The following is a 27,316-nucleotide window of genomic DNA, read 5'->3' as shown; positions in this document are numbered from 1 at the left end:
TTTTTCTGGTGTACTGGGTGACAACTATTAAACTCTAGATAGTCATTACTAAATGTGGCTTTTCTAAATAAATTAGATTTAAATTTATTTCCATCTATAGTAATCTTCGTATCCAGATACGATATGTTTTTTTTATCCATAGTAAAGGTGAATCTTAAAAAATCATTCCTGGTGTTCAAATATTCAATGAATGTCCTTATAGTATCCACCCCACCTGTCCAGACCATAAAAACATCATCCAAAAATCTCAGATAACATCTTATATTGGTTTTCCATTCAGAGCCAAATATATATTCTTCCTCCCAGTTTAATAGAAATAAATTAGCAAACATTTTGCTTATAGTATTCCCCCTGGAACATAATAAAATTATTTTTCAAGACCACTTCCATAAATAACATAAGGATACTTATTTTCTCCCATGTTAAATTACTATATTTTTGTATACTGTCCTGAAATCTAATAAGTCCCTCTTCCTGAGGTATACTTGAAAACAAGTCAACGACATCTACCATCACCAATAAACAATCATCAGAGATAAAATCATTGTTGAGTCTAACCAGGAAATCCCAAGAGTCCTTTACTATATGTGGGATGTTTTTATATGTACTTTTTAACCAACCATCTATGACTTTACCCAATTCAAAAGTTTTGGAGTTACTCCCTGATATTATAGGCTTGAAAGGGGGTTCCCTCATATCCTTATGGACTTTAGGTATCCCCACTATATTACTAATAATGGGATACTCAATTTTCACATAATTATATAAATCAATATTAATTCTATTCTCTGTTAATAAATCTTCCAATATCAGATCTATCTTATGATTAGCTATATTAACTTCGTTAATAGATGTTAAAATATAATTCCCTGAATTAAATAATATGTTACTAATTTTGTTGTTATAGTCTTCCGTGTAAAATATTACTACGCCCCCTCCCTTGTCGGGCTTCATTATTCTAATTTTATCATTATTTTGCAACTCCTTCATAACTTTATTTTCATTCACGGTTAAATTAGTAACCGAATTCCTACTTTTATCCATAATGGCATAAAGTTCTTTAAGCACCATTCTTTCAAAAGTGGCTAAGGTATTATTCAATGGAGGGGTAAAATAACTTGGTTGTGTAAGGGAATCCTTATTTAGTGTTTCCTTCCCTATGAAAAATATAGCCAGATTTAACTTCCTTAAATATTTTTTAAAATCTACTATGCAATCTATAATATTCCCAATGTTATTGGGAATAAATTTCATACCTTTAGATAGTAATGAGAACATGTCTTGGGTAACCTCTAAATTAGTATAATTGTATATACTGAATTCTTTCCATTTATAATGTATATCATTATGTTTGACTATTCCTTTCTCACTGTTTCTAGGCATACCTAGTCCCATTTTCTTGGTAGAATGTTCTCTTGATATTGCCACTTTCTGTGTCTTTCTTCCTCCCTGCCCCCATATTCTCTCATTTGAGTTCCCTCTAAAAAATGGTTAAACCTATTCCCTCTATTAAAATTTCTGTTGTTATCAAACTTAGACTGATTGTAATTTGTATTATTTCTATTGTTTTGTCTAACTATCTTCTCTGTACTGGCTGTCTTAGCTTCAAATACATATGCCTCTCCCTTCTCATAATGTGATAAATCCCGCTTTAATTTTTTATATTTTCTTTCGTATTGATTATTCACCTGGTTCTCAACCCATGAAAATTGAGCATTGAAATTCAGCACATAGTCATCGAACAGTAAATCACTAGTTATAACATGATCCATTTGTTCAATTTCAGTTAACAATTTACATATTCTTTTATCATTACATGAAATAAGATATCTCATGAATGTGAATCCGAAATTATCAAACATTTTACTGCATTCCAAATACTGTTCCTGGTCAATTTCTACCCCCATAGGTCGTTTAAAAAATCTCAACCCCATAGGTACCACATTAACATCAATACATTTTTTAAGATACGCATTGTCTAGTTGTAAAGTCTTTAAAGTCTTTAATTTTTTGCCATACTGGAAAATTATATCCTTCAGTGTCATTTCCTCATTAGCATTTGCTTCTGTAATCTTATCTTGTACAACACGTTTATTGCTATTATTAAAATCAAACTTACTGTCCAGAAAATTAGCTGTAGTATAATGTTTGTCTTTAGTCAGCTCAACATTTGGCTGAATTGATTTAAAAGTACCTGTTGTTCCTTTACCATGCGCAGTCATAGCATACGTTTTTTTTGGAACCGTTCTTTTAGGTTTGGCACCCGAGATGTTATAATGTTCGTCCTCCGATCTTTCCCTTTCTGTCGGTCGGAATTCTCCTTCACCGATACTTCCATTAGATCCATAAGAGGCCCAATAACATTGGGAATATTATAGATTACATAGTGGATTTTAAAAAATATTTTAAAAAATATTTAAGGAAGTTAAATCTGGCTATATATTATAACTAAGAATGTTATATATTTAGCGAAGTGTCAAACATGCCCCAGTTATTATGTAGGAATGACTACACGTTGCTTGAGAAACAGAATTTATGAGCACTGTTATAAGATGAGAAAACATGATGGAAACAATGCATTATGGAGGCATTGTGAAGCCCACAAAGAATGTAAGGTGTTTGAATTTGGTATACCTGAACATATCCAAGTGAATCCTAGGGGTGGGAATTTAAAGAAAAAATTAATGGAAAAGGAGACACGTTGGCAAATCAAACTGAATGCATCAGAAAGCCCAGGGCTCAATGATACCATATCTATAAAACCCATGTTGGACAAAAAATAAAGAATTGTCCAGGATTTGTTATTTATTATGGTGCTTATGTTAATATGAAAATGAGATGTTAAAGTAATCATTTATCTTGAAGTTTTTAAATAGTTTTTAGTTTTGGTGCAGTTTTTAATAGTTATTTATAAAATATACTTCATTGTAATCTAATATATAATATTTAAATATGAAAATATTTTATTTTAGGTCAATACTATCACATACATATTTCTGAATCAAGTTACAAGAGGAAAGAAATAGTTTGGAGGGAATTCAGCACTGTGCACTTTAAGAAGCTGTTTTTAAGGCCAGTCATTAATTGTTTTTTAATTAATTAATGTGATGTTTTTATTGGACAAAGGAGAGTATAAAATATGTAGTTAAGCTCTTTCAAATGGTTCTGATGAAATCTACGGGTGTAGATGAAAGTGCTTAACCAGTTTTGTGAATTTGTATGGTTTTAACATTTTTCATTAAAGAAGAAATTCAACGTCAACGTTTTTGTGTGCCAGTGCGTGATTATCTCAACTGGGACTGTTTTCAGCCAAAAATAAACAGGTTGAATTTGTTGATAATCTTACCCAGGATGAAAAGTGCATTGTTGCTAAAGTTTTGTCATGACAAGTCTATTAGAGTTATGAAAACCGATAAGGGTGGGTGTGGGGGTAGTATTAATGTAAAAAAATTACATCAACCGGATGAATGTTTTTTTTACTTGATGGTAGTATGTATGAAGAAGTTAGTTTGAATATGGTTAATATTTCATACCATAAAATTGACTTACTTCTTAAAGATATTGAGGACCAGGGGCAACTGGAGCATGATACTGTGGAATTCCTGAGTACTAGGTACCCTGTGGTACTTAGTATCTTCGGCATTCCTAAAATTCATAAAAATAAGCATGCCCCCCCCCCCTGAGGCCCACTGTTAGTGCTAGGGGATCTAAGATACATTCTCTATGTAAGTACTTGGATATGCAGTTGAAAACTGTTTTGAGAAATGAATCACACATTTGTATTGACTCCTAGCATTTTTAAACCAAACTGAATGATTTGATTTTTGATGAAAATAGTATTTCTTTGACGGTTGATGTTGTTAATTTATTCAATGTGATATCCCTTGCCCTTGGATTAGAGTGGTTTGAAGAATTTTTGTTGGACTCTAAATTATTTTCAAATGAGCAGGTGGATATCATGGTAAACTTCATGGAAATAATCCTTTGTAACAACTTTGTGTATTTCGAGGGACAGTAATTTTTGCAAAAGACAGGTATAGCTATGGGGCCATCTGTGCCCCCATATTTGCTAACATCATAATGTTAATGTGGGAAAGGAAGTTTTTATTCTCATGTGTGTTTAGAGACCATTGGGGTCTATATCTAGGTTATTTAGACAATTTGTTTTTTGTGTGGGGGGAATAAAAATAGCATTCATGACTTTATAACTACATTAACAATGTGACCACTTTTTTAAAGTTTACCCATACCTATGATAGCAGAAAGATTAATTACTTGGATGTAGAGATTTACAAAGACTTTCAGAATAAACAATACATAAGTGATGTTTACAGAAAGCCTGCATATAGCAATAGTTTACTACACTATGACAGCTGTCACCCTGAACATGTTAAAAGAGGTGTAGTTAAGGGGCAGTTTGTCAGCATGGCACGAATGACTACTAGGGACATAGATTTTTTACACAGTGCGGTACACTTAGTAATGTTTTTTTTCGAGAAATTATCCAAGTTCCCTAGTTGAAAGGGTTAAAAACGAGGTAGTTACCAAAACAGAAAACGGTGTTTTTCTACCTCTATTAAAATTCAAAGGTAAATGTTATCCCAGTAATTTGGGAATACCTGATCAAAGAGTACGAAAAGACTATCAGTGTTCTTTTGTTACTAGATTTACTGTTGATCATAAATTTATCCATGATATTCTAACCAGGAATTGGCAACTGCTTTTAGGACAGGAGGGCTTTATGGAAAGACTTGGGGAGAAGCCCAATATTGTCTACAGGAGGGGGTTGACTATAAAAAACATGTTAGAAAGGAAAGAATCAACATTCCATAAGAAAAAGTAAAATAGGGACCAAAAAATGTGGGTTTTGCACACAGCGTTCCTACATTTTGGACAAAGAATTTGTAAAGATTAACCACCTGACCATAAAAACCTAATGGGCTTTTTAACTGTAATTCAGCAGGGGTAATTTACGCAGCTATCTGCTCCCATTGCCCTGGGTTTTACATTGGGAAAACTATACGTAAATTTAAAGAAAGAATTTATGAGCATACTAGGGACATGAGGAACAGAAATAGTGATAATGCCCTTTAGAGGCATGTAGAATTACATCCAACACACAATTTTCACTTCTTTTTTGTTGAAGGGGTAAAGAAAGATCTTTGAGGGGGACCTTGGGAAGATATGGTGGAACTAAAAGAACTTCTTTGGCAAATAAGGTTAAATGCCCAAGTTTTCCCCTGGCTTAAATGACACCTTTAGCATCGCTAGTCATCTTAGATTGTGTTCTTATTGTATTTAGTTACTGCATTTAGTTACTAGGAGACTTATTGGTTGATTTTTATTATACTCACCATTGGTGGAATAATGTCATGTGATTGATTAATGTTTTTTAATTATGTGGATTTTGTATGTAATTTTTATTCTGAGAAAGTCTTACATCACAGGCAGACGAAAGCGCTAAATAAACACCTTTGTTGGGACTTTGCTCGTGTTGGTGACATTTTTTGGTTCAAGGCTTTTTCGGTTGTTCTGCATAACCTTCCCTTATCTTGCATGGTTTTAAACAATTCTGCAGCAGCAGTGCCAAAAAGATTCTGGATGTCTAAGGCAGAATCTAAAAAAAATGGCCTTAATGTCCCTGGGTAAAGCCTGCAGGTGCAACCAGGAATATCTCCTCTTGACAGAACCAGATGCAGCTGCCCTAGTGGAGCCATCAGCTGCACCACAGTTGCATTTAATAAAATGGTGGGTTATTTGGGACAAAGAACTCAGAAGAGACAGCAGAAGTCTTGCTCTTCGGCTGGGACAGAAGAGCCAGGATGTATCTTCTCATATGGGTCTGATAATTAATGTCCCTAAAAGCCAAAGCAGCAAAAGTATACACTTTTTTCCCCATCTCTCTCCAAAATATAGCTGTTCTTGTCAGAAGGCTGGAAGAGGAAAGCAGTTTGGATGGCTTATCTTTTCACATGGAAACAGCTGCAGGATCAAATCAAAGACTTTTATACACGTATCTGTGATCTTCAGGCACTATATAAAATTTATTCAGCTTCTTAGGGGCCATAAACTGACAGTCAGGAGCCTGAGAAGCTGTAAATGTGTCCAAAAGGGCAGCTAAGACCGGAGGGACTGCAGAAGGTCTAGGCGAGCCCATTTGCAAGAGTTCATAATACATCTTTTGAACCTCTGAGGCATAGGAGCAATCCCACTTAAGGTGTTCTATCATACAGACTACTGTATCCCCAAATGATAATTCCTCAAAAGGAGAATGAAGGGACAAAAAATCCTCATCAGACCCCAAAGCTACAGGAGAGTGTATTTGTGAAGAATTTGCTAAGGCTTCTTCAACAAAATCCAACTCTGCATCAGAAGAATCAGAATCCCTAGGTCATTTAGATGGGGTGGAAGACCACAGAGCAACAGCAGCAGGGAAAGATGATCCCTGTGGGAGTTTCAAAGCCATGACAGCACTAAACAGCCCTTGAATACAGTCCTGCCACTCTGTGTGAGGATTCTTAGCCAAAGTAGCCATGTTGTTTTTTTGTTTCTTCTTTAAAGTAACATTTGCGTTGAGAAATCTTAGTTTCAGACTATTGCCTTGACTCAGTGACGGTTCCAGGCACCTCTTCCTGAACTAAAATCTGGGGAATCTCCCTAGGCTCTTCAAATATAATCAGCTGTGGATCTCCCGCTAAATCTGTATCAGACATATGCACAGCTTCAGCGGACGTGCGAGTTGGCAGTTCTAAGTCAGCATCCAACTGGGCTGCAGCAGAGGGAAATGGCATCAGAACCAATAGGTCTTTAGGTTCTTTATCCAACCAAAAGAGATGTCCACTGGACTCTGGACAGCAGCAGATTTGGTATGTACTTTTTTTCCGAGAGGGTGCATTTAGCCATGGTGCCCTGGGGTCAATAACTTCAGATGTGCTTTTCCAAATAAGTAAAAAGAGAAAACAAATGACTACAGAGTGTCTTAGGGAAAAATGCCTGACAGATGTCACACAGAGTATGGTTGTGTGTTTGTAGCCCTTTCTTTGAAAACATCTAGTCTGCCCTGCTCTGCTCTACCACTGGGAGCCATGTAATGAGGTTTAGAAACAGTCAGATGGGCACATAAGGGGGAGACTGTGATGAAGGAACCCTAGCACAATGACTTGGTAGAGAAGCTATTATCCTCTCTATGACTTTGAAAGCCAATCTGGAATCTGTTTGTCCTTGGGAGTCCAACTCCAGTGTTGAGCTGTCTCCTACAGAAGTGGTAAATATTGGAGTTGAAGGTAGAGCCTCCAGTGCTGAGGAATAAGATGGGTCCAAGCAGGATATCAAGAAAAAGCTTTGAAAATTGGCAGCACTTAGATGTGCGGCTTTGGATCATCCATTTTCCACAGTGGCAAATGTGATCTAAGGCTAGGTAGGGATTAGAACACTTTGGAAGGAACATTTTTTACAGAGAGCCCTGGAAAATGTTAAATTGGATCCAACAGCCTCCAGTCGTATTGTATGGATGGATAGAATAGGATCTTAGATATACAATTAGTGAGCTGTACATGTCATATCAGTACAACATGCATATTCTACACTGCTTCTCTAAAACATTTACATTCATGATCTGTGATGACAGGTTCTTCAAGACTAATTTGGAAGCTATGTAATATTTGTTGTTCTCACACTTTACACAGATTATTCCAGTAGACAGTGGCCATCCTGTAGAATGTTTTCACTGTAACTAAATCCAGTTGCTATTTTTTTACCTTTGGCTATAGTAATGGTTTCCTATTGCAACTTTTATGGATAGAAGTGGACAGATACATTCATGCTTTCATTTAATCTATTTATTCATATGTGTGAACCAGGGTACAGCACTGATCCACATGAACCTTTTTCACACTCAGCCTGGGAGCACTGCCTGTTTAAGTAATTCTGAGGCAGACAGAGGAAATCAAACTGTGGATTACAAGCAGCAGTTTATTAACAGTTTGTTTGTCTTTTCGGCTTTTCCCGGTTAGGGGTCACCACAGCGGAACTCTGGTCCGCTAATGACTGGCAGTAGATTTTTATGGTGCCGAGTTGCCAGCCCGACACCCAACCTTCAGCGAAGGCACTCCCATTTACGCATGTCTTTCGGAGGCCACTCGACCGCAAGGAGGACATGCGGACTCCACACAGAAGGCACTCCAGCCAAGAATCGAAAAGGAGAACCACTTGCTGTGAGGCAACAACACTACCGCTGCACCTTTTTAGTTTATTAACAGTTTGCTGACTTTAATTCTCTGCACTGAGACTGTAAATAGATGAGTTGCTCTGTCAGTGACAAGAAACCAGTTAGTACTCAAGAGGAGGAGTACGTTTTGTGTTCTAAAGTCCGAGAATGATTAGCTTATGTATCTTATTTTCAGTAGTCTGCAGCAAGCTTATATCATGTGATGAGCTGATGGCCAACTAGAGGAACAGCAGCATACTCTTGTTTTGCTAACAGAATGGTTTTGCTGAAGCTTTTCTTGTTTTTGGGGTGAAGTTTGATATTTCACAGAGACAACAGTAGACAAACTGCTATAGCCTCCTCTGTAAACAATTTAAGTGATAAGGTAGGATCCATGAGTCTTAGATGGTTGCTTTCAGGCACTAATCAACTAGTTTATTAGAGCTCTCCCAGTGTGGAAACAATAATTGTGATGAAAAAGTACCTACAGCAATAAATCCAGATAAAATTCTGTTACTGGCTTATAATTTCACTGCCTGAATGTAACTAAAACAATTTGGAGAAAGTAACAGAAAATCAGCTAGAAAAAAAATAAACTCCAATTGGGGAAGAATCTCACATCTGTTAGGCAAAAAGATGTTTAAGTTTCAGGTATGGTAGAAAAATGGTTTCCCGTAACCTAGATGAAAAAATAAATCAAATGTAGTTGGAGTTGCTTAAAGTAAGTGAAACAATAAGGAAAAGTACAGTTTTGTACCTACCATAAATGTAGATGTTCGATAGGTATGCATCTGCAGTCATCACATATGGGTTGTCCTGCCTCAGGCAGCCCTTCGGTCGGCCGGATTCCAAAGTCTGGGTCTGGCATCGGCTGATGTCGCCCTTTCCCCGACGTCAGAGCGCCTGGGGTATAAAAGTGTCAGCCGACGCCATCTTCCTCAGTGTTTCTTGCCCCAGATGCCAGGTGCCCTCAAAGGAAGACTAAATTTGGAGAAATGCAATAAATTCCAAACAAGCACAGAAATAAATATTTATATATATATATATATATATATATATATATATATATATATATATATACACACACAAACAAATACACCATAATAGATAACCCCAGCTAGCTATGAGAGGGAAAAGTACCCAATAAATACCAAAGAGGGGAAGGAGGGAGGGTAAACCTGACTGCAGATGCATACCTATCGGACATCTACATTTATGGTAGGTACAAAACTGTACTATGTCCTTCAAGGATGCATCTGCAGTCATCACATATGGGTAGAATACCATAGCCAATCTGGGGGTGGAGGATCTATGTAAAGGATGGTGTAGCTAAAATGCCCTGCAGGACTGCCGTAGCAAAGCCTGCTTTGGATCTGAAATATAAAGGTAAATTGTAATGCTTGGAAAATGTATGCACGGAGCTCCATGTAGCAGCTTCTAAAATGTCCTTGGTAGCCACCCCTCTTAAGGCTGTGGAGGTGGCTGTGGCTCTGGTGGAATGAGGTCTAATGTTAGCTGGCACAGTTTTTCCATGAAAGGAATAACAAAAATGAATGCAATTCCCTATCCATTTTGAAATTGTCTGTTTGGAAATTGCTTTTCCTTGTGCACCAGCAGCATATGCTACCAACAGCTGGTCAGTTTTTCTGTAGCTTTTAGTTCTGTCCAAGTAGTAGCGCAACTGTCTGTGTATGTCCAGGGTGTGCAGTAGTTTCTCCCCTTTGTTTTGTGGATTTGGAAAGAAGGTAGGCAGGTGAATAGCTTGGTTTAATGAGACCCTGGATACCACCTTTGGCATAAATGAAGGATTGGTTCTCAATGAGACTCTGTCCTGATGAAAAATAAGAAATGGCTGTACTGCCATGAGGGCCTGTAACTCAGATACTCTTCTTGCTGAGGTTATGGCCAGAAGGAAGGCGGTCTTCCAAGACAGGAACTGTAGTTCTGCAGATGCTGCTGGTTCAAAGGGAGGCAGAGTTCGTTTTTCCAACACGAAGTTAAGGTCCCAAGTAGGCACTGGAGGTTAGTTCTGCAGATGCTGCTGGTTCAAAGGGAGGCAGAGTTCGTTTTTCCAACACGAAGTTAAGGTCCCAAGTAGGCACTGGAGGTTTCCTTGGAGGATTGATGTTTTTAATTCCTCTTAGAAACTGTCTTAGGAGAGGATGAGAAAAGACAGGTGGATCAGTATTGTACTCTGCTGAAATTGCTGAAGCATGAATTTTAATGGAAGAGTAAGACAGGCCATTGTGGAGCATTTCTGCCAAGTATTCCAGGATATGTGCCATGTTCATCACCGTCGCATCTAGGCCCTTTGTGGTGCTCCAAGTGTGAAATCTTTTCCATTTTGCTGAATATGCCTTTCTTGTGGAAGGCCGGTGAGCTTCCATGATGATATCCTTCACTCTCTTGGATAGCTTATCCTGAGGAGGAGTCAAGGTATTTTCCAGGCTGTTAGTTGCAAGGTTTTCAGGTTGGAATGCAGAGTTTTGTAATTGTGCTGTGTCAGGAGAAGGGGCCATTGAGGAAGAGGCCATGGTTTCGTGCGTGACATGCTCTTTAACAGTGGGTACCAGTGCTGTCTTGGCCAGTCCGGAGCTATCAGAATCACTTTTGGCTGCTCTGTCCTGATCTTCAGTAAGACCTTGGTCATTAATGGAAGAGGTGGAAATGCATACACTGTTAGAGTTCTCCAGCTGAAAGACAGGGCGTCCACTTTCCATGCTTGTGGGTGGTATGTCCTTGAGCAGAATTTCTTCAGCTGATGATTGTGGGGAGGCAAAAAGATCTATGTCTGGCCTTCCCCATGATTGTGTTATCTGTAGGAAGATGTCTGGGTGCAGCATCCATTCGTGTGCATCCATGATATTTCTGCTTAAGCTGTCCACCAGTATATTGTCTTTTCCTGGCACAAACTGGGATTGCAGCTCTATATTGAGTTTCAAGGAAAGTTCCCATAGATTCATTGCCAGCCTGCAAAGAGGGTAGGAATGGGTGCCTCCTTGCTTGTTTATGTACCACATAACTGTGGTGTTGTCTGTCCTTATTAGCAGGTGGCCTTGATGCAGAAAGAGTTTGAAGGCCTCGATTGCATGTATCACTGCCAGCATTTCCTTTTGGTTTATGTGCATGCGTAGCTCCTTTTGTGACCATAGTCCTTGAATACATCTGCCCTCCATGTGAGCTCCCCAACCGTGGTCTGAAGCGTCAGTTGTAATGGTTTGGCTGGCTATTGGCTTGCTGAAGGGCAGACCCCTGTTTGACTGGCTTGCTTGAGCCCACCACAGAAATTCCTTTTGGAGGCATGGAATGAGTGGGATCAAAGTTTCTAAGCTGTGACTGTGCTGAGTCCATAAACTCCTTAGGTACCATTGTAGTTTCCTCATATGCAGCCTTGCTTGTGGAATCAGAAGAATGCAAGATGCCATGTAACCCAGGGCCTGCAGGATTTTCCTTGCAGTCAGCTGAGTTTGTCTTGTCAGATTCTTGAAGTAATCCAGTAGTTGTCTTTGTTTTTCTTCTGTGAGAAAAGCCATTTGGGTAGTTGTGTCTAGATCCGCACCCAGAAAAGTTATTCTTTGGGATGGAACAAGTCTTGATTTGTGAATGTTGACTGTATATCCCAAGGCCTGCAGCAGGTGGATGGCATAATTCAAGTCCTTTACCAAAGTTTGTTGGCTGTCCGCTTGTATAAGGCAGTCGTCCAGATATGGGTATATTTGAATCTCCTGAAGTCTGCAATGTGCAATTACTGATGCCAGGCATTTTGTGAATACTCTGGGCGCAGTAGATAAGCCAAAGGGCAATACTGAGAATTGATAATGCTCTGAACCTGCAAGAAATCTGAGGTGTCTTCTGCAACTTTGTCTGATAGGGACATGCAGGTATGCCTCCTTGAGGTCTAGAGTCACCAGCCAAGACCCCTTGCCCAGCATGGGAAGGAGTTGCTGTAGAGTCAGCATTTTGAATTTTGGCACAATGAGATATGTATTCAGTGCGGACAAGTCGAGAATAGGCCTCCATTGATTTTCTTTTCTTGGAACAAGGAATAGTCTGGAATAAAATCCTTGGCCTTGTTCTGAAAGAGGAACCTTTTCTATAGCTTTCATTTGCATTAAGTTGGAGATTTGTTTCAAAGCCTCTGCCCTTTGATTTGGTGGCAGGTCTGGCATGCCTTTTCTTTTGGCAATGTGTGAAAATGGAACCTGTATCCTTTGTCTATTATTTGCAGTGTCCATTTGTCTCTTGTAATACTGTGCCAATTTTCTGAGAATAAAGAAAGCTTTCCGCCCAAAGGTGCTTCTAATTGAGCCCTGGTTGGCGGAGTCAAAGCAAAGTCATTGAGTCTGTCCTTGTGCAGCAGTTGTAGGTCCTGCACTACCTCTCTGGTTGGGAGGCTGCCATTGAAGTCCTCTGTAGGAGCCTCTAGCTTGCCCTCTACCTCTGGCACGCCTGTTCTTGCCTCTCTGAAATCTTTCTGTGTCCGGAAAGGACCAATTCTTGGTAGGCCAATTTCTGCTGAATCTTGGTGGTTGGACTTGCAGAAAATCTTTGACTATTTGTACAGATTTTGCCTTTTCCTCAAATTTCTTTAAGACCTCCTGAGCAGTGGAGCATCCAGAAGCTTAGCTTTAACATGGTCTGGCAGAGATTGTTCCTTCAGCCAAGCATGCCTACATATGACTGCACCTGTCATAACTGACCTATATGAAGCTTCCAATGCATCATAACCACACTGCAAGAAATGGCTGCTAACCTGCTGGGAGTTATGTACCAGATCCTGAAGTGATTTGCGATCTAGGGGTTCAGGTGAAGACAGTTTCTTATGCAATTCATCTAACAAATACTCTTGGTACTGTATCATATGAAATTGACAATTTAATGCCCTCATAGAAAGAGTAGCATAAGTATACACTTTTTTACCCCATCTCTCTAAAGCCCTGGACTCCCTTTCAGAGGGGAGTGGATTTTTAGTAGTGGCAGCTGCAACCCCTTTAGGGCCCTGGGAAATAGTTTCTGGATCAGCAGAGTGGGCCTTGAAAAGAAAATGATGTGAGTCCGGGACCCTGTAGTACCTATCGGGTTTGACAGGGGCCGGAGGAAGACTGTCAGGGGTTATGCTAGACTCAGAGTACACATCATCAATAACATTCAAAACAGGAGGAATAGCCAAAGGTCTATGCTGAGGTAAATGCAGAAAAGTTCTTAATCTTTTCCTGGAATCAGAGAATTCCTGGCCCTGCCATTTGAAATGCTCTCTCATAGTGTGAAGGGTCTCCCCGAAGGATAGTTCTTCAGGAGGGGAGGCCGAGGGGATAGATTCCTCTGCATCAGAATCCTCGTAGGCCGAAAAAGCCTCCTCCTGGTAGTCCGAGAGAGCAGAGCCATCAGAGGCCTTCTCTGAGGAGTGGGGATCAGAGGGCTCAACCCTGGGCCTTTTGTCTAGAGGAGGTTGAGAGCCCCTGTCCGGATGGGGTTGAGAGCCCCTAATTAAGGAAATAAGGTCCTCTGCTAAGGTTAGAATCTGTGAACTTGTAGTGGGTCCCTGAGGAATAACCCTGGGAGGCATAGCTTTTGTGTGTTTAGCAGCTTTAGCCCTGGTGAATGCCTTTATGGACATGGATGCAGGAGGCCTGGCTGCACCACGTGCTGGTGTAGTTTTGTCTAGAGGAATGGTGTCGGAAGTTTCCAAGACACCAGTTTCTAAATGAAATTCAATAACCGACTCAGCAGGGGCCTCCGGGGCCGAGGTTGTCGGTTGAGCGGTTTCGGGGGTCGGAAGTACCAAGGACTCGGTTTCAGCCGAGACACTCACGGTAGGCCTGGCTGTGGTTTCAGCCGAAACCGTGGCCCACGTGTGTCGGTCCTTGTCCTTCCGTTTCTTTGTTAAATGTGAAGTCGGAGTCTACGACGGCATATTGTATGAGAAACTAGCCCCAAAAAATTCCTCTGCAAACTCCGCCCGACGTCTAAGAGTGCGTCGGTTGAAGGAAGCACAGGCTGAACAGGCCGAGACGTCGTGGTCTGGGCCTAGGCAGGGGAGGCAGTAAGAGTGGAAATCCTTATGAGGTATTTGTTTCCCACAAGTTAAGCAATTATTAACTTTATCTGACATCGGCTGAGGCAAGAAAGAGTCCCCAACGGGGTACTTAGCTTTTGAAGGCTTCGGTAGCTGAATTACAGGAGCTGGCTGACCGGCACTTGTGAACTGCTTCTGCTTCAGGCACCATGCGGCAAGAAAGACTGAGGAAGATGGCATCGGCTGACGCTTTTATACCCCAGGCGCTCTGACGTCGGGGAAAGGGCGACATCAGCCGACGCCAGACCCAGACTTTGGAATCCGGCCGACCAAAGGGCTACCTGAGGCAGGACAACCCATATGTGATGACTGCAGATGCATCCTTGAAGGACATCAGTCAAATAACAAAAGGCTGGAAAATAGAAGATTTAACTAGGTATTCAGACGAGCTGATAAAAGTACAAAAACTGGAGGCTAAAATGAAGAAGTTTGACTTAATATGAAACTTTTCAAGAAGAGATGTTTCAAAATATTGCAGTGTGTGTAGAGAAAACCTGACATTTTCTGCTACACCAGAGAAACTGTCAGGGACAGCCTGTATTAATTTTAAGTAAGTAGAAATAAGCAACAGTAGTGGTGCTCCACAGCAAGATTTGTTAATTGAAAGGGCACATCATGTGTATACCCCAAAGTAGCTAAGACTTATATAATACTAAAATGTAATCATACCAGCAGAAACAGTTGCTCTTCACAAAACTGAGGCAAAAAGAAAAAAAAAGTAATAAAAACTGGAGACAGCACCGTTTTTGTGGAAAATTATTTTTCACTGTGTATCAGGCAGAAAAGAAGCAAGTTTATCCCAGCAATCAGGGAATGCCAAGAGGCAGGTGCTAGTTTCAGGCTTCAGTGTCCAGTTGTCTTCAGACTATTTTTTTTACTGGAGGATTATGCAGAGCTGTCTAAGGAGGAAATAAAGTTTAGCCCCACAAAATGAGTCAAGCACATCTAAAGGATCTCTGCTTCTCATTCTTCAGACAGTAACAAAGCATATAGAGACTGCCAGTGAAACCTTTTCCATGGTTCCAAACAAAAATGACTGTGACAGAAAAAAGCTCAGGGGCCAATAGGAAAAATCAAGAGCACCTTGGGCGTGAATCAGAGATGGGTCATGGGTGGTTGAGATGAAGCAGCAAGAATGTGAAAATAGGAAATAAATGGATGATCTCTAAAGTATCATTTCTAAAAAATGCAATTGGATGAATATGGGAACAACGCTTCTCCAAGTGGAGAAAAAAGATTAGGAATTAAAGGACTGACTTTAAAATATAACTCCAACTTTGTCATTAATGTTTAGAAGTATAATGGAGGAAACTACAGTTGTGTAAGCCAAACTTATCCATAACAGCAGGTGATTGAATTCTTCACTGTTTCAGTAGCTGCACCCACATATCCCCCCTGCTGTACATGCTATTGTTGTTCCTATTGGTGTTAGTGTCACTCTTTTTTTTTTTTTTGGGTTCAGGAGGAATTTCCCTTTTTTTTGACACTTAGGGACAAGGAAGTCCTGAAGATTTTTTTTTAGTCACTCTGTCAGCTTTTATATTTCCCTCCAAAAAGGATTAGAATAGGAGCAGCCAGAATTGGAAGCTGGACGGGTGCTGTATCCTTGGCAGGATACAACCCATAGGCTACTGCAGCAATGAGAATGATGAACATCTGAAGTTGTTAACTCTAAGTAAAAACACTCTTTTTTTCTTAGCAATATGTGTACAATAAACTTCTTGAAGTTAAGTGCATCTTACACTGTAAAGTAGCCAGTGGCACCTTACATGTGAGGTGAGGGGGTCTTATCAGTGACTGCTGTTAATGCTAGTGATGTTAAAATAAGAAAGTACTTTTTCCCCCAACTGCAATGAATCTGGGATTTATACTTTAACAATATAAAGGCTAAATACAAGCAGTATAATGTGATCTGGGTCTGTTAAGAGGTTACAATTAACTAATCATGTGTGTATATTAAATTAAGGTGGTTCTCCTGGAATTATGCATATAAGAAATGCACAATACAAGCATGCAAAATAATAGCTTTCTAGCATTTAAGATGAGCTACAGTGGATATAAAAAGTGTACACACTCCTGTTAAAATGGCATTTTTTTGTGATATAAAAAAATGAGACCACAATAAATCATTTCAAAACTTTTCCCACATTTAATATTACCTATAACCTGTACAATTCAAATGAAAAACAAACAAATGTGTTAGGCGAAAAAAAAAAATTTTTAAAGTACAATAAGCTGGTTGCATAAGTGTGCACACCCTTAAACTAAAACTTTGCTGAAGCACCTTTTGCTTTAATTACAGCATTCAGTCTTCTTGGGTACACACCTGCCATCAATTAAAGAGACTCTGATTAACCCCAAATAAAGTTCAGCTGTCCTAGTAGGAGTTTCCTGACATGTACTCAGTTGCCTGCTACAGCATGGTTCACAGAGAGCATATAAAGTATCAAAGGTATCTCATTGCTGAAAGGTATCAGTCAGGAGATGGGTTCAAAAAAATTTCCACAGCACTGGATATACCATAGAACACTGTGAAGACAGTCATCAAAAAGTGGAGAAAATATGGGACAACAGTGACACTGCAAAGAGCTGGATGTCCCTCCACAATTGATGAAAAGACAAGATGAAAACTGGTCACAGAGGCTGCCAAGAGACCTACAGCAGCACTGAAGGAGCTGCAGGAACTTCTGGCAGGTACTGGTTGTGTACTACATGTGACAACAATCTCTCGTATTCTCCACATGTCTGGCCTACGGGGTATTGTTGCAAGACAAAAGCCTTTCCTCACACAGAAAAACATCCAGCTAAAATCTGCAAAACAATACATCAAGTCTCCCAAAAGCGTGTGGGAAAATGTGTTATGGTCTGATGAGTCCAAGGCTGAACTTTCTGGTCACAATTCCAAAAGGTACGTTTGGCGCAAAAATAACATTTCGCATCACCAAAAGAGCACCATCCCCACAGTGAAGCATGGTGGTGGCAGTATCATGCTTTGGGGTTGCTTTACTTCAGCTGGAACTGGGGCTTTAGTCAAGGTGGAGGGAATTATGAACAGTTCCAAATATCAGTCACTTTTTGCCCAAAACCTTCAGGCATCTGCTAGAAAGCTGAAGATGAAGAGGAATTTCACCTTTCAACATGAGAATGACCCCAAGAATATATCCAAATCAACAAAACAATGGCTTCACCAGAAGAAAATTAAAGTTTTGGAATGGCCCAGCCAGAGCCAGACCTTAATCCAGTAGAACATCCATGGGGTTACCTGAAGAGGGCTGTGCACAAGAGATGCCCTTGCAATCTGACAGATTTGGAGAGATTTTTCAAGGAAGAGTGGGCAAATATTGCCAAGTCAAGATGTGCCATGCTGATAGACTCCTACCCAAGAAGACCGAAGGCTGCAATTAAATCAAAAGGTGCTTCAACAAAGTATTAGTTTAAGGGTGTGCACACTTATGCAACCTGCTTATTGTACGTTTTTTATTTTTTATATTTTTCCCCTAACATATTTGTTCATTTTTCAATTGAATTGTACAAATTATAGGTCACATTAAAGGTGGGAAAAGTTTTTAAATGATTTATTGTGGTCTCATTTGTTAATATCACAAAAACCTGGCATTTTAAAAGGGGTGTGTACACTTTTTATATCCACTGTATGTCATGCAACTGCAGAACCATTAGCTGGTCTTTATTATCTAACAGCAGAACTTTGCAGTTACAGATATACTGCTAGCACAGGCAATTAATCAAGAATTGACTGAACCACAGACTCAGAATATGGGGAAAACATAAACTAATACTTAAAGGGGACACTACAAGCAGTTCAATAAAAATAAATGGAGTCTAACAATGAAGAGAGTCTAAGTAGATACATTCCTAGTATCATTAATATCTTCAATATATACTACAGCAATGTAAACTCTGTTCAATTAATGATAGCCAGGGCACTATTTCTTAAGGCTAAAAATCAGTTAACTGAAATTATGCAAGATGTTTTGTTACATTTAAGGAGGAAGTTGAGATAAGACAAGAATGGATTGTCTAGGGGTGCATTTTCAGCACGATTAAACCTAACTTTAGAATGAGTAAAGCCTATGGGTGTAACTGTATTTTTGGGGCACCTGCCCATATATGGGTGAGTAATTTCCCTTTTTTGAACAGTGTATATACTTGTTTGTGCTTGCTGGGAGTTAAAAACGGTTGGAGTTAAAATAATAATGAATGCTGTTTTTTGTTTCTTGAATGTGTTTATTGAAAACATGGGTCCTAATAGAGAGGAGAATTTGCACTTACATAAAAAAATCAGCTTGCCAAACATTAATGCATTTAAGTTGCAAAATGGAAACAATACACTCAAAAAATCTGTCATGTAAAATATGTGAAAAGAATAAAATCTTATCAGAATAACAGCCTTATCAATCACTTCATAGAAGGTAAAATGCATTGTAGGTATAGAAAAGAAGCAGAGATAACTGAATTAATATTATGAGGAGTAGGATACAAAAAGCAAATGTTACAGGAGAGACGGACAGAAATAAGCATGTGAATTTTACAAAGAAAGGATTTCAGAAAGGTTACTCAGAGTATTAGGGATAAAAGAAAAGGAGGTAATAATACTGATTGTGTGAGGAGCTCCAATACTATTATAGTAGGAGAAGAAAGACAAGAGTGACAGATCTGTGGTAATAAGGAACTACTGGCAGAGGAGGAGGAGGATAACACTGGTACAGTATGTATTTACAGTCTACCTAAAACTAATATTATGGAACTTAAGAGAATCAGGGGGAGGTAACTGGCTTCCAGCAGGGATTATTATTCATGGGTAGGGACTGGAGCTTAATATACAATACTGAAGATGTATCAGTTGGACTTAGAAGGGAAAATACAACAAAGGAGAGTACATGTCTAAAAAAATATATGAAAATATTTCAGATAGGAGATGTGAAATTTCGGGTCTAAATTAGATACTCGAAGAGGTGTTTCAGCGAATGCCGCTTCATCGACACGTAAATCACAAAAACACAAAACAGCGAATATGCATACAAGCGATTTCTTTTCCTGGGAAAGAAATTGCTTATCCTAAACAAAAAAAACACATCACTACAAAAAATACCTCCCCTAACTAAATATACCAACTCCGAGATTGCACTACAGTGGGGAAAACGGCAAAGTAAAAGAGGTGGCCAAGCGATTTCTTTGCCAGGAAAAGAAATTGCTTATATGACCATTTGCTGTTTTGTGTTTTCGTTATTTAATGGTAGATGAAGAGACGTTCGATGAAATGCCTCTGAGTATATAACAAGAACTCAAAATTTCTAGCAGAAACTCAGACAAAATTTACATATTATTCATCAAGGTACAATAACTGCGTTCATCTGAACAGACATTACATCTCACAGGAGCATGGGTATTTAATCAAAAGCTTTGAAACATATTGAATAATTATTTCAGATCATATGTCAATGAAGACTAAGACAAAGATGCAGAAAAGTCAAGTAAAAATGACATACTGGGACTTTCCTACTTACCAATTAAAAAGAGTAGACTTTAAGGAATGGGTACTGGAAATAATTCAAAGGTTTTTAGGGAAGATGCAAATTTCTTCTGAAGGGATAGCTGAGAAGTGGGATAAAATGAAAAAAGAATTTAAAAATAAGGTGGAAATGAGAGAACAAGATATGGAAAAGAAGTAATAGGAAGTACAGGAGAAGAACAGGAGCAATTGGTGAGTGATAAAGGGAAATAAGGGAATACTTGAATAATATACAGGACTTTAGAATGACTGAAGTTAAGTAAGTATTTTTGATAACAACCCCAGAGCATAAAAACTATCAGCACAATGACAGACAACAGACAAAAGAATGGGTTGTTGCCGAACATAGGGAGCCTAAGACTAAACACAGACCCTAAAGGGGTATTGGAGATATTTAAGACATTCTATAAAAATCTGTAAGAAGCAGGGGGATGGGAAAAAATCAACAGAAGACAAAAATGGAAATATTTATGGGAGATTTAAATATGCGGAGGTTATAGGAAGATAAGGCTCAATAAATAATAGCTAAGACAGGAGGAGACTGTGAACTATAATCAATCAGCAGGAAAGACTCCAGGAACAGAGGATATTCCTGTGGAAGTCTGGAAAAGAAGAAAGTGATACATATCTGGAATGTATGTTTAACAATGTTTTAAAAGAAAAAAATATTTTAAAAGCAGGGACAACATCAGCATCTTGGAAGAAAGCTATAGTTGCTACATTATTCAAAGAAGGCAAAGACCCTTTAAACCAAACTTTATATTGGCCAAATTCAGTTTTAAACTATGATTTTAAAATAAAATAAAAACAAAGGCAGCAACAGGCCATGGCTATATATAAAGTAAAACAATTTAATCCACAACAGACTGATGAAGTGGCTTGGTCCACGAAAGTGATTCACCTTTTGTTGTCTGTTGTGGATTACATTTTTTTTTATTTATATATAACCGTGGCCTGTTGCTTCCTTTGTTTTTATGTTATTGGACTGTTTTTTGGAAGTACAGCTTACCAGCATCACTTGTCTTCTGCTTTTCTTGATATGATTTTAAAATGTTTATTTCTATAAAAATCCATTTATGCCAAGGTTACTCAGTGACAGAAATGGCCTTTTGATACACACAGAAGTGTAAATGCTCTCCTTCTTTGCTAAAGGATGGTAGGACTAAAATCACCGTAAACACCACACTGTTTAGGCATTTACCCTACACCTAAAATAAAAGAAACGTGATGTGTTCATTCTGTGGCAAGATCTTTAACCTACAGTGCTGGAAACCTCACTCTGTGTCACAAATGGCTAAAAGCCCAGAAAGTAATTAGGTGTCCGACCATATAAAAGATGCCACAACAAACTGCAAGTTACAAAGAAAAGATGTCATGCAAGACCTTGGTGTGAAAATGCAAGTTAACCACAAACAAGACAGATTCTCAATGAAAAATAACACTTTATTTGAAAAGCAGCAGCCCTTATCTCCCAGTAACAGAGAAATGGAGAAATGCAGGAGAAACACACTCAAAAATAGTCAAAGATATTTACTCAGAGAAAAGGGCCTAGGCTTGAGGGAAGAAAGGGATAATTTTGACTGACAACCAATTTCTAAATATAAAAAAGGAATCCAAGGGCACTCAATTAACAATAAATAAATAGCAATAAAGGAAGAAAAAGACCTTCCATGATTTACTAAAAATGAAAAAAGAACAAATCTACTTATTACAATTGAGATATTGATGCTGTAGCTGAAGTGCAAAAATAAAGGTCTGGAGAGGGAGGCTAATGAAGTCCACTGTAGGATGTAGCAGCACCGGAAGGTTTGGAGTGCTGAGTAGCCCTAATGCCTGCAACTTTAGTTTTACAGGTTACAGCAGAACAAAGTATCTAACAACTTTTAAAGCCATTAGTTTTACAGAAAGGCACTTTGTTTCTGCTTGCAGTCTGTTTGGAAGCGCTATGGGATTTACTGGTTTTCAAAGGTTCTTAAAGCCAGTAAAACACTTCAAGCTCCTACATTTTTTTCTCTAACTGGTAGTACATTAGCATATCGAGTTCCCTGTACTACAAAATATTATGATTGGATCTCTTATCATAACCAGCTTTGTATGTTCTCAACATGGACGTCAATATTCACCTCTTGTGTTTTGTTCTCAATACAAGTTTTTGTCATTCAGGTCTGAACACATAAGGTGGTTATGAGTGGATACTTGATCATAATCCTTCATATTTAGTAAATGAGATTAAAAAGTTGAGAATAATAATCGTTAGACATTAGCTGCAAGCATTTAATGTTTCTTTTCACAGGAAGAGGAAACCAATGAACACAATTAAGACACCATCAAGCAAAGTACAGAAGAAAAAAATGCAAACTAAAAGAATTGCAACCACCAGAAGTCTACTATAGGGGACAGAATCAGCAGACAGCCTTAACTGTGTAGAAAACATCTGTGCTTTCTTCAAACGTGACAACTCTAGTAAAATAGGAAAATATATTGAAGTTACCTTTTTCCTCAATTTGGGATTTTCCAGACTTTGTGGAAGCCACTACACTAGCAGTAGCCTGATTTACATTCCGGGAGGCCTGCTGAAGCTTTGCCAGATTGGTACTGTTCTTAACTGCTTTCACCTAGAGAAAAGGCAAGAATTATTATTACAGCAACTTCTCCTGTTATCAGTGCCCCTGCCTGCTCAAATGTTAAACCATTACAGAACTGTTGTGACAATTTTAACAGCAAGGCAATTTGATGTTAATGTTGTAGATAAAATTGGTCTCTGCCTGCTTCATTCATTCCCATTATATACTATACTGCAACTCAGCACAAGTTTACATCAGTGGTAGGAACAAGGAACGTAAATTACTAAAAATGCCTCTTGTTAAGCCAACTGATCTACAAATATAAGGCAAAAGAAAAGCAATGATATAATTTTTTGTCTACAACTTTAAGATAATACCCATAATCAAGTAATGTGTTGATATCCTTACCATATGAACATGGCTTTATCTGTACATTTCTTAGTTCTCCCACTGGATACCAAGTTAATATTTTTCTAGTCTCCGAGAAAAAAAGCTGCAATAAAAAACGAACTTCCAAGATGGCTGCACATTGAATAAGAACTTAATTCTAGTTCTCCCAGTGTGAAACCAGAAACCTAGCAGAGAAAGCCAGTGGACGTAAATTTCTGGGTAACTTTCAGCAACTGGCTAGTAAGAGCACTGCCTGGATGCCAGTAAAAATAGAGGACCTGAAGGAAAACCAGCTACAAAAGGTCACAAAGTAACACTGACTGGGAAAAGTACTGCAGCTGTTCAGCAAAAAGCAGTGCAAGCTCCAGGCATGACTTCCAGTAACCTAGACAAAAGTATAAAACAACTGCACACAGACCTGATTAAAATGAACAAAAGACTGGTGGAGTACATCAACTAAAACAATAAAAGGCTGGAAAAAAGGAAGGAAACAGATATTCAGATAAGGTGATAAAACTGCAAAATTCGGAGGTCTCAATGAAGAAAATGCTGACTGAATATCAGACTGCACAAGAAGAGATGTTTAAAAAAATAATAAAATTAGAGGACAGAGCACACAAGGAAAACTTGAAATTTTCTGTTGTACCAGATAAGCTGGAAGGAACAAACTGTAATAATTTTATGGAAGCACAAACAACCGGGCTTTTATTCCACAACAGAAATTGTTCATAGAAAGGGCACATTGTGTGTACGCTCCAACCTGGCTATGAGAAAGCAACCCAGACCTTTAATAGTAAAGATTAATCTTATCAGCAGAAGGAGTTGATTCTGCCAAAACTGTGACAAAAGGACAAAGTAGTAAACGTGGGAGGCAGAATAGTGTTTGTGGAGAATGACTATTCATTGTACACCAGGCAGAAGAGGAGTAAATTTATTCCATTATTCAGGGAATGTCAACAAGCAGGAGTGAGATTCATACTGCTGTACCCAGCTGTTTTCAAAATATTTTCCCTAGAGGGACAAAACCATTTTTGATGAAGTACATGCAAAGGAAGAATACAAAAGTTTGTCCAACAAAAAGTGAGTTGTGAAACAGGAGGAGATTCTGCTTCTTGTTCTTCTGGTAATAAAGATCATAGAGAAACTGTGCCAGTGAAACCTTTTCCAATGTTTCAATGGAAAATGCTTGAGGGAAAGAAAAACATACAAGTCTGCTAGAAGAATCGAGAATACATTGGAAATGAAGCAAAGTTAGGATTTGGGATATGGAGATGAACAGGATTAAAACCAGTAACTTGGAAACTGACAAATGTGGGATTACAAAGCAATAATTATATTTGTTTAAAATGACAGAACAAGAAAACATGGAAATACTGGACTTTGCTAAACTTGTAGGGGACTCTAAAGCATATACTTATTTGTCTTTGTTTACTGAGAAAGTCCAACTGGGTAAAACCCATTTTCAGCAGCGGCCCGGGGAAAAAAGCTCCATTGCTTACATTGCATTATACCAAGTTCCATTCAAACATTGAGCAGTTACATTTGTATTAACATTTATACACAAACAGTAGTTATATTTGTACTTACATTTATACACAAACAGTAGTTACATTCCTACATATATATTGTAAGATTTTACAGATGTGGTAGTTGCTAAACAGAAAGCACAAGTGCAACATAGTGGATTGTACAGGCAGCAGTTACGTATAAAAATTTTGTCTTTTCAGTAACAGGTTGACAATATTATGTTTAAAGAGAGTAGTTGGATAGTATTGTATACAGTGAAAAAAGTTTTAATCCTGTGATGAGTATGCATAGGATTAGTTAAGATGTTGTTAAAGCAGTGGTTTAAAACTACTGAGTTTGTCAGACAGTTTTATTTGCATGCAGATACTATTCCAGAGTTTAGCAATGCACTGGGAGTAGAAGGAGTCCTCCTGCAACATTATTTGGCTTATTTGTAAGTAAAAAGAATTTGTTACAAGAATGGAGGTCTCTTACTGGACAGTAGAGTAGTAATACGTTTTGTAGTGCAGGACATTTTTCTGGTTACTGAATGAGCTTATGTGCTGTAGTCAGCTGTGACTATGTTAGGACAGTTGTACAGTTCAAGCCAGATTAACTGCTTTAAGCTAAGACAATGGCAGGTCCTATGAGGGATACTGGTGGCAAATGTAGCTATTTTATTGTAGCAGAAGTTAAGTTTCTTTCTTTGAGTACTGTTTACGTTTGGTAGCACTGGAACAGCATATAAGAGAGTTGGCAGTAAAAAGGTGTGGTAAGAGTTTTTAGTTTCTGGTGTGTAGATTTAATGGTGTACAATACACGGTGGTCATATTTGAGACTGACATCTATTATAATGCCTAGAAGTTTACTGTGAGTTACAGTTTTGATGACAGTATTATTTGCTTACTTTATGGTAAAAGATTGCTTTTGATTTCGACAATGTTTTGAGGTGAAAAGCATTAACATAGTTTTCCTGGGGTTGAGTAGGATACTTGATTCTTTGAGCCAGGTTTCTACAGAGGAGAAAGATTTTTGGGTAATGTCTTGGAGCTTATTTATTGTTGAAGCTGCACATATTAGACAGGGGGAGAGAATCTCCATCAGTCTGTAGTTATTAAACTCTGTAGATGTGCCACCTCTGTGCAACAGTATGATGTAGGAATTTTTCTACAGTGATGGGACGTATCTTTCTGCTATGGACCTATTAATTTAGTATGGACACAGGGAAGCCTATGACTTCTGTAGCCATTTTTAGGTAGTGTGATGGTAGTTGGGCTACAGCTACAGGAGAAGTTTTTAGTTTAAGGAGCAACTTCTTTACGTGTGACGTAGGTACTGGACTAAAACTGAAGAGCTGTGGGTGGCTTTGATTGGGCAGGGGTAGAGTGAGGGGGTAAGATGTGTTAGTGTCTAAGAAAGATAATATTGATTGTATAATGTAAGAATTAAACTGTGTGGTAATAGAGTCTGTCATATTGTCTGTTTTTCGAGAGAGATTAGTGGTCTTGCCAGGGTGGAGTAGTTTATTTAGTGATGACCAAAAAAGTTTTGGGTTGTTTATAGGATTGTCTTGTAGGTTGGCATAGTACATTTGCTTATCCTGTTTGACATGGAGTTTTGCAAGATTTCTAAGATGTCTAAATTGCTGGAAGGTATTTTGAGTTCTATTTTTATACCAGTTTTTCATTTTTACAATTTTTTTTTTATTTCCTTTGTCAGCCATGGTGCAGGGTTGGACTTTACTCTTATTACGTACTAGTGCTAGATTATTTAAAGGTCTGTAAGACTGCATTATTAAAGTGTTCTACAGCAGTATCTAGAGGCATTGTTCTAAGTACATCCCACTTATATTTTTTAGTGTTTCATTGAAAATATCTTTGCTGAAATTGGTTGCATTTCATATTTGATTATAGACAATATGTTTATCTAGGTTATGGCGAGTTCTAACTGCATAAGTTGGTATGTGGTCACTTAGGTTTACTATCAAAATGTGGAAAATAAAAACAATTTTCCACTTTTTGATCAAATTTGTAATCTGAATTTGGTAACGCAAAATTACCAGAATGTTGGAAATGATAACCATGGAATCAACATTCGAACACTGTAAGTTCCAAGGTCGAAATTCTGTGTTACCGGTAATGTTTTTGCAACACTCCCTGCATATTATATATACAACTCCAAGATCACTCTACAGTGAAGAAAAGGGTAAATGTCCCGATTACCACTGTAGTGCGATCTGTTATCAGAAAATTGATCCCACACTGGCGAATGCACAAAACCATTCGCTAAGGAGGATTTGAACATTTCCAGATCAGCATTACGGAAATTGGAAAACACGCATTCGACCATCCCAGTTTCATGTAAGTGCCATTTCACATTTTGATTGTAAACCAGTCACTTAAGCTATGTGAGAGGCAGCCTACTTTTGTCAGGTCAGTTTGTTTGTAAGAATCCAATCTAATGTTGAACATCTCCCTGTAGTTTTATTGATTCTAATGGGTGCGGTTATTAATTGCCTGAAGTTGCACAACTTTATGGACTCAGTGGGGGTAGTGGAATTTATGAACTGCCAGTCTATAGTTAAGTCGCCGATTATTATAGTTTCATGGTTGATTTGTTGGGATATCCAATAGAGGATATATCAGCAGTGTCGATATTATTCCCTGGTGGTATATAAATGGCTGTTAAACATATAGTTTTCCTGTTGCTGATTTTTAGGAGTGCTATTAGTTATTCAGCATTGTTTAGTTCGGGCATTTCCCGTGAAAGTAAGGTAATAGATAGGGAATTTTTATAGATGATTGCTACACCACCTGCTCACTTGTTTTGTCTAACATGCCTGAGTATACTATATCTTGGGGAGTAATCTCATTATCCTTTACGTCTTCTTTTAACCAGGTTTCAGTAGCTAGGACTACATCAGGAGTGTATGTATGCCCTACTTCATATCATTAATGTTCAGAAAAATACTCAGGAGAGGGGAACAGCAAGGAAAAAATTAACTAAGTAAAACAATTTTATTTCTTAAAGGTACTATTTTAATA

At 38.4% G+C, this 27,316-nt stretch overlaps 1 protein-coding gene across 1 annotated transcript in view; it reads right to left on the bottom strand.

The window, feature by feature from the left end:
* Positions 1 to 27,316, bottom strand: part of HIP1 (huntingtin interacting protein 1) — a 2,554,439-nt gene that overhangs the window by 225,737 nt on the left and 2,301,386 nt on the right. Inside the window, exon 28 of the mRNA XM_044054110.1 lies at positions 22,304 to 22,427. Within this exon, the coding sequence (XP_043910045.1) occupies positions 22,304 to 22,427 (124 nt within the window). The remainder of the gene's footprint in view (positions 1 to 22,303; positions 22,428 to 27,316) is intronic.

Source organism: Protopterus annectens, chromosome 13.part0 (assembly GCF_019279795.1).
Source record: "Protopterus annectens isolate FY-2018-M chromosome 13.part0, PAN1.0, whole genome shotgun sequence".
NCBI classification, from domain to species: Eukaryota; Metazoa; Chordata; order Ceratodontiformes; family Protopteridae; genus Protopterus; species Protopterus annectens.
Note: the sequence above shows the minus strand (reverse complement) of the source record. Positions and strands in the feature narration are given on the sequence as shown.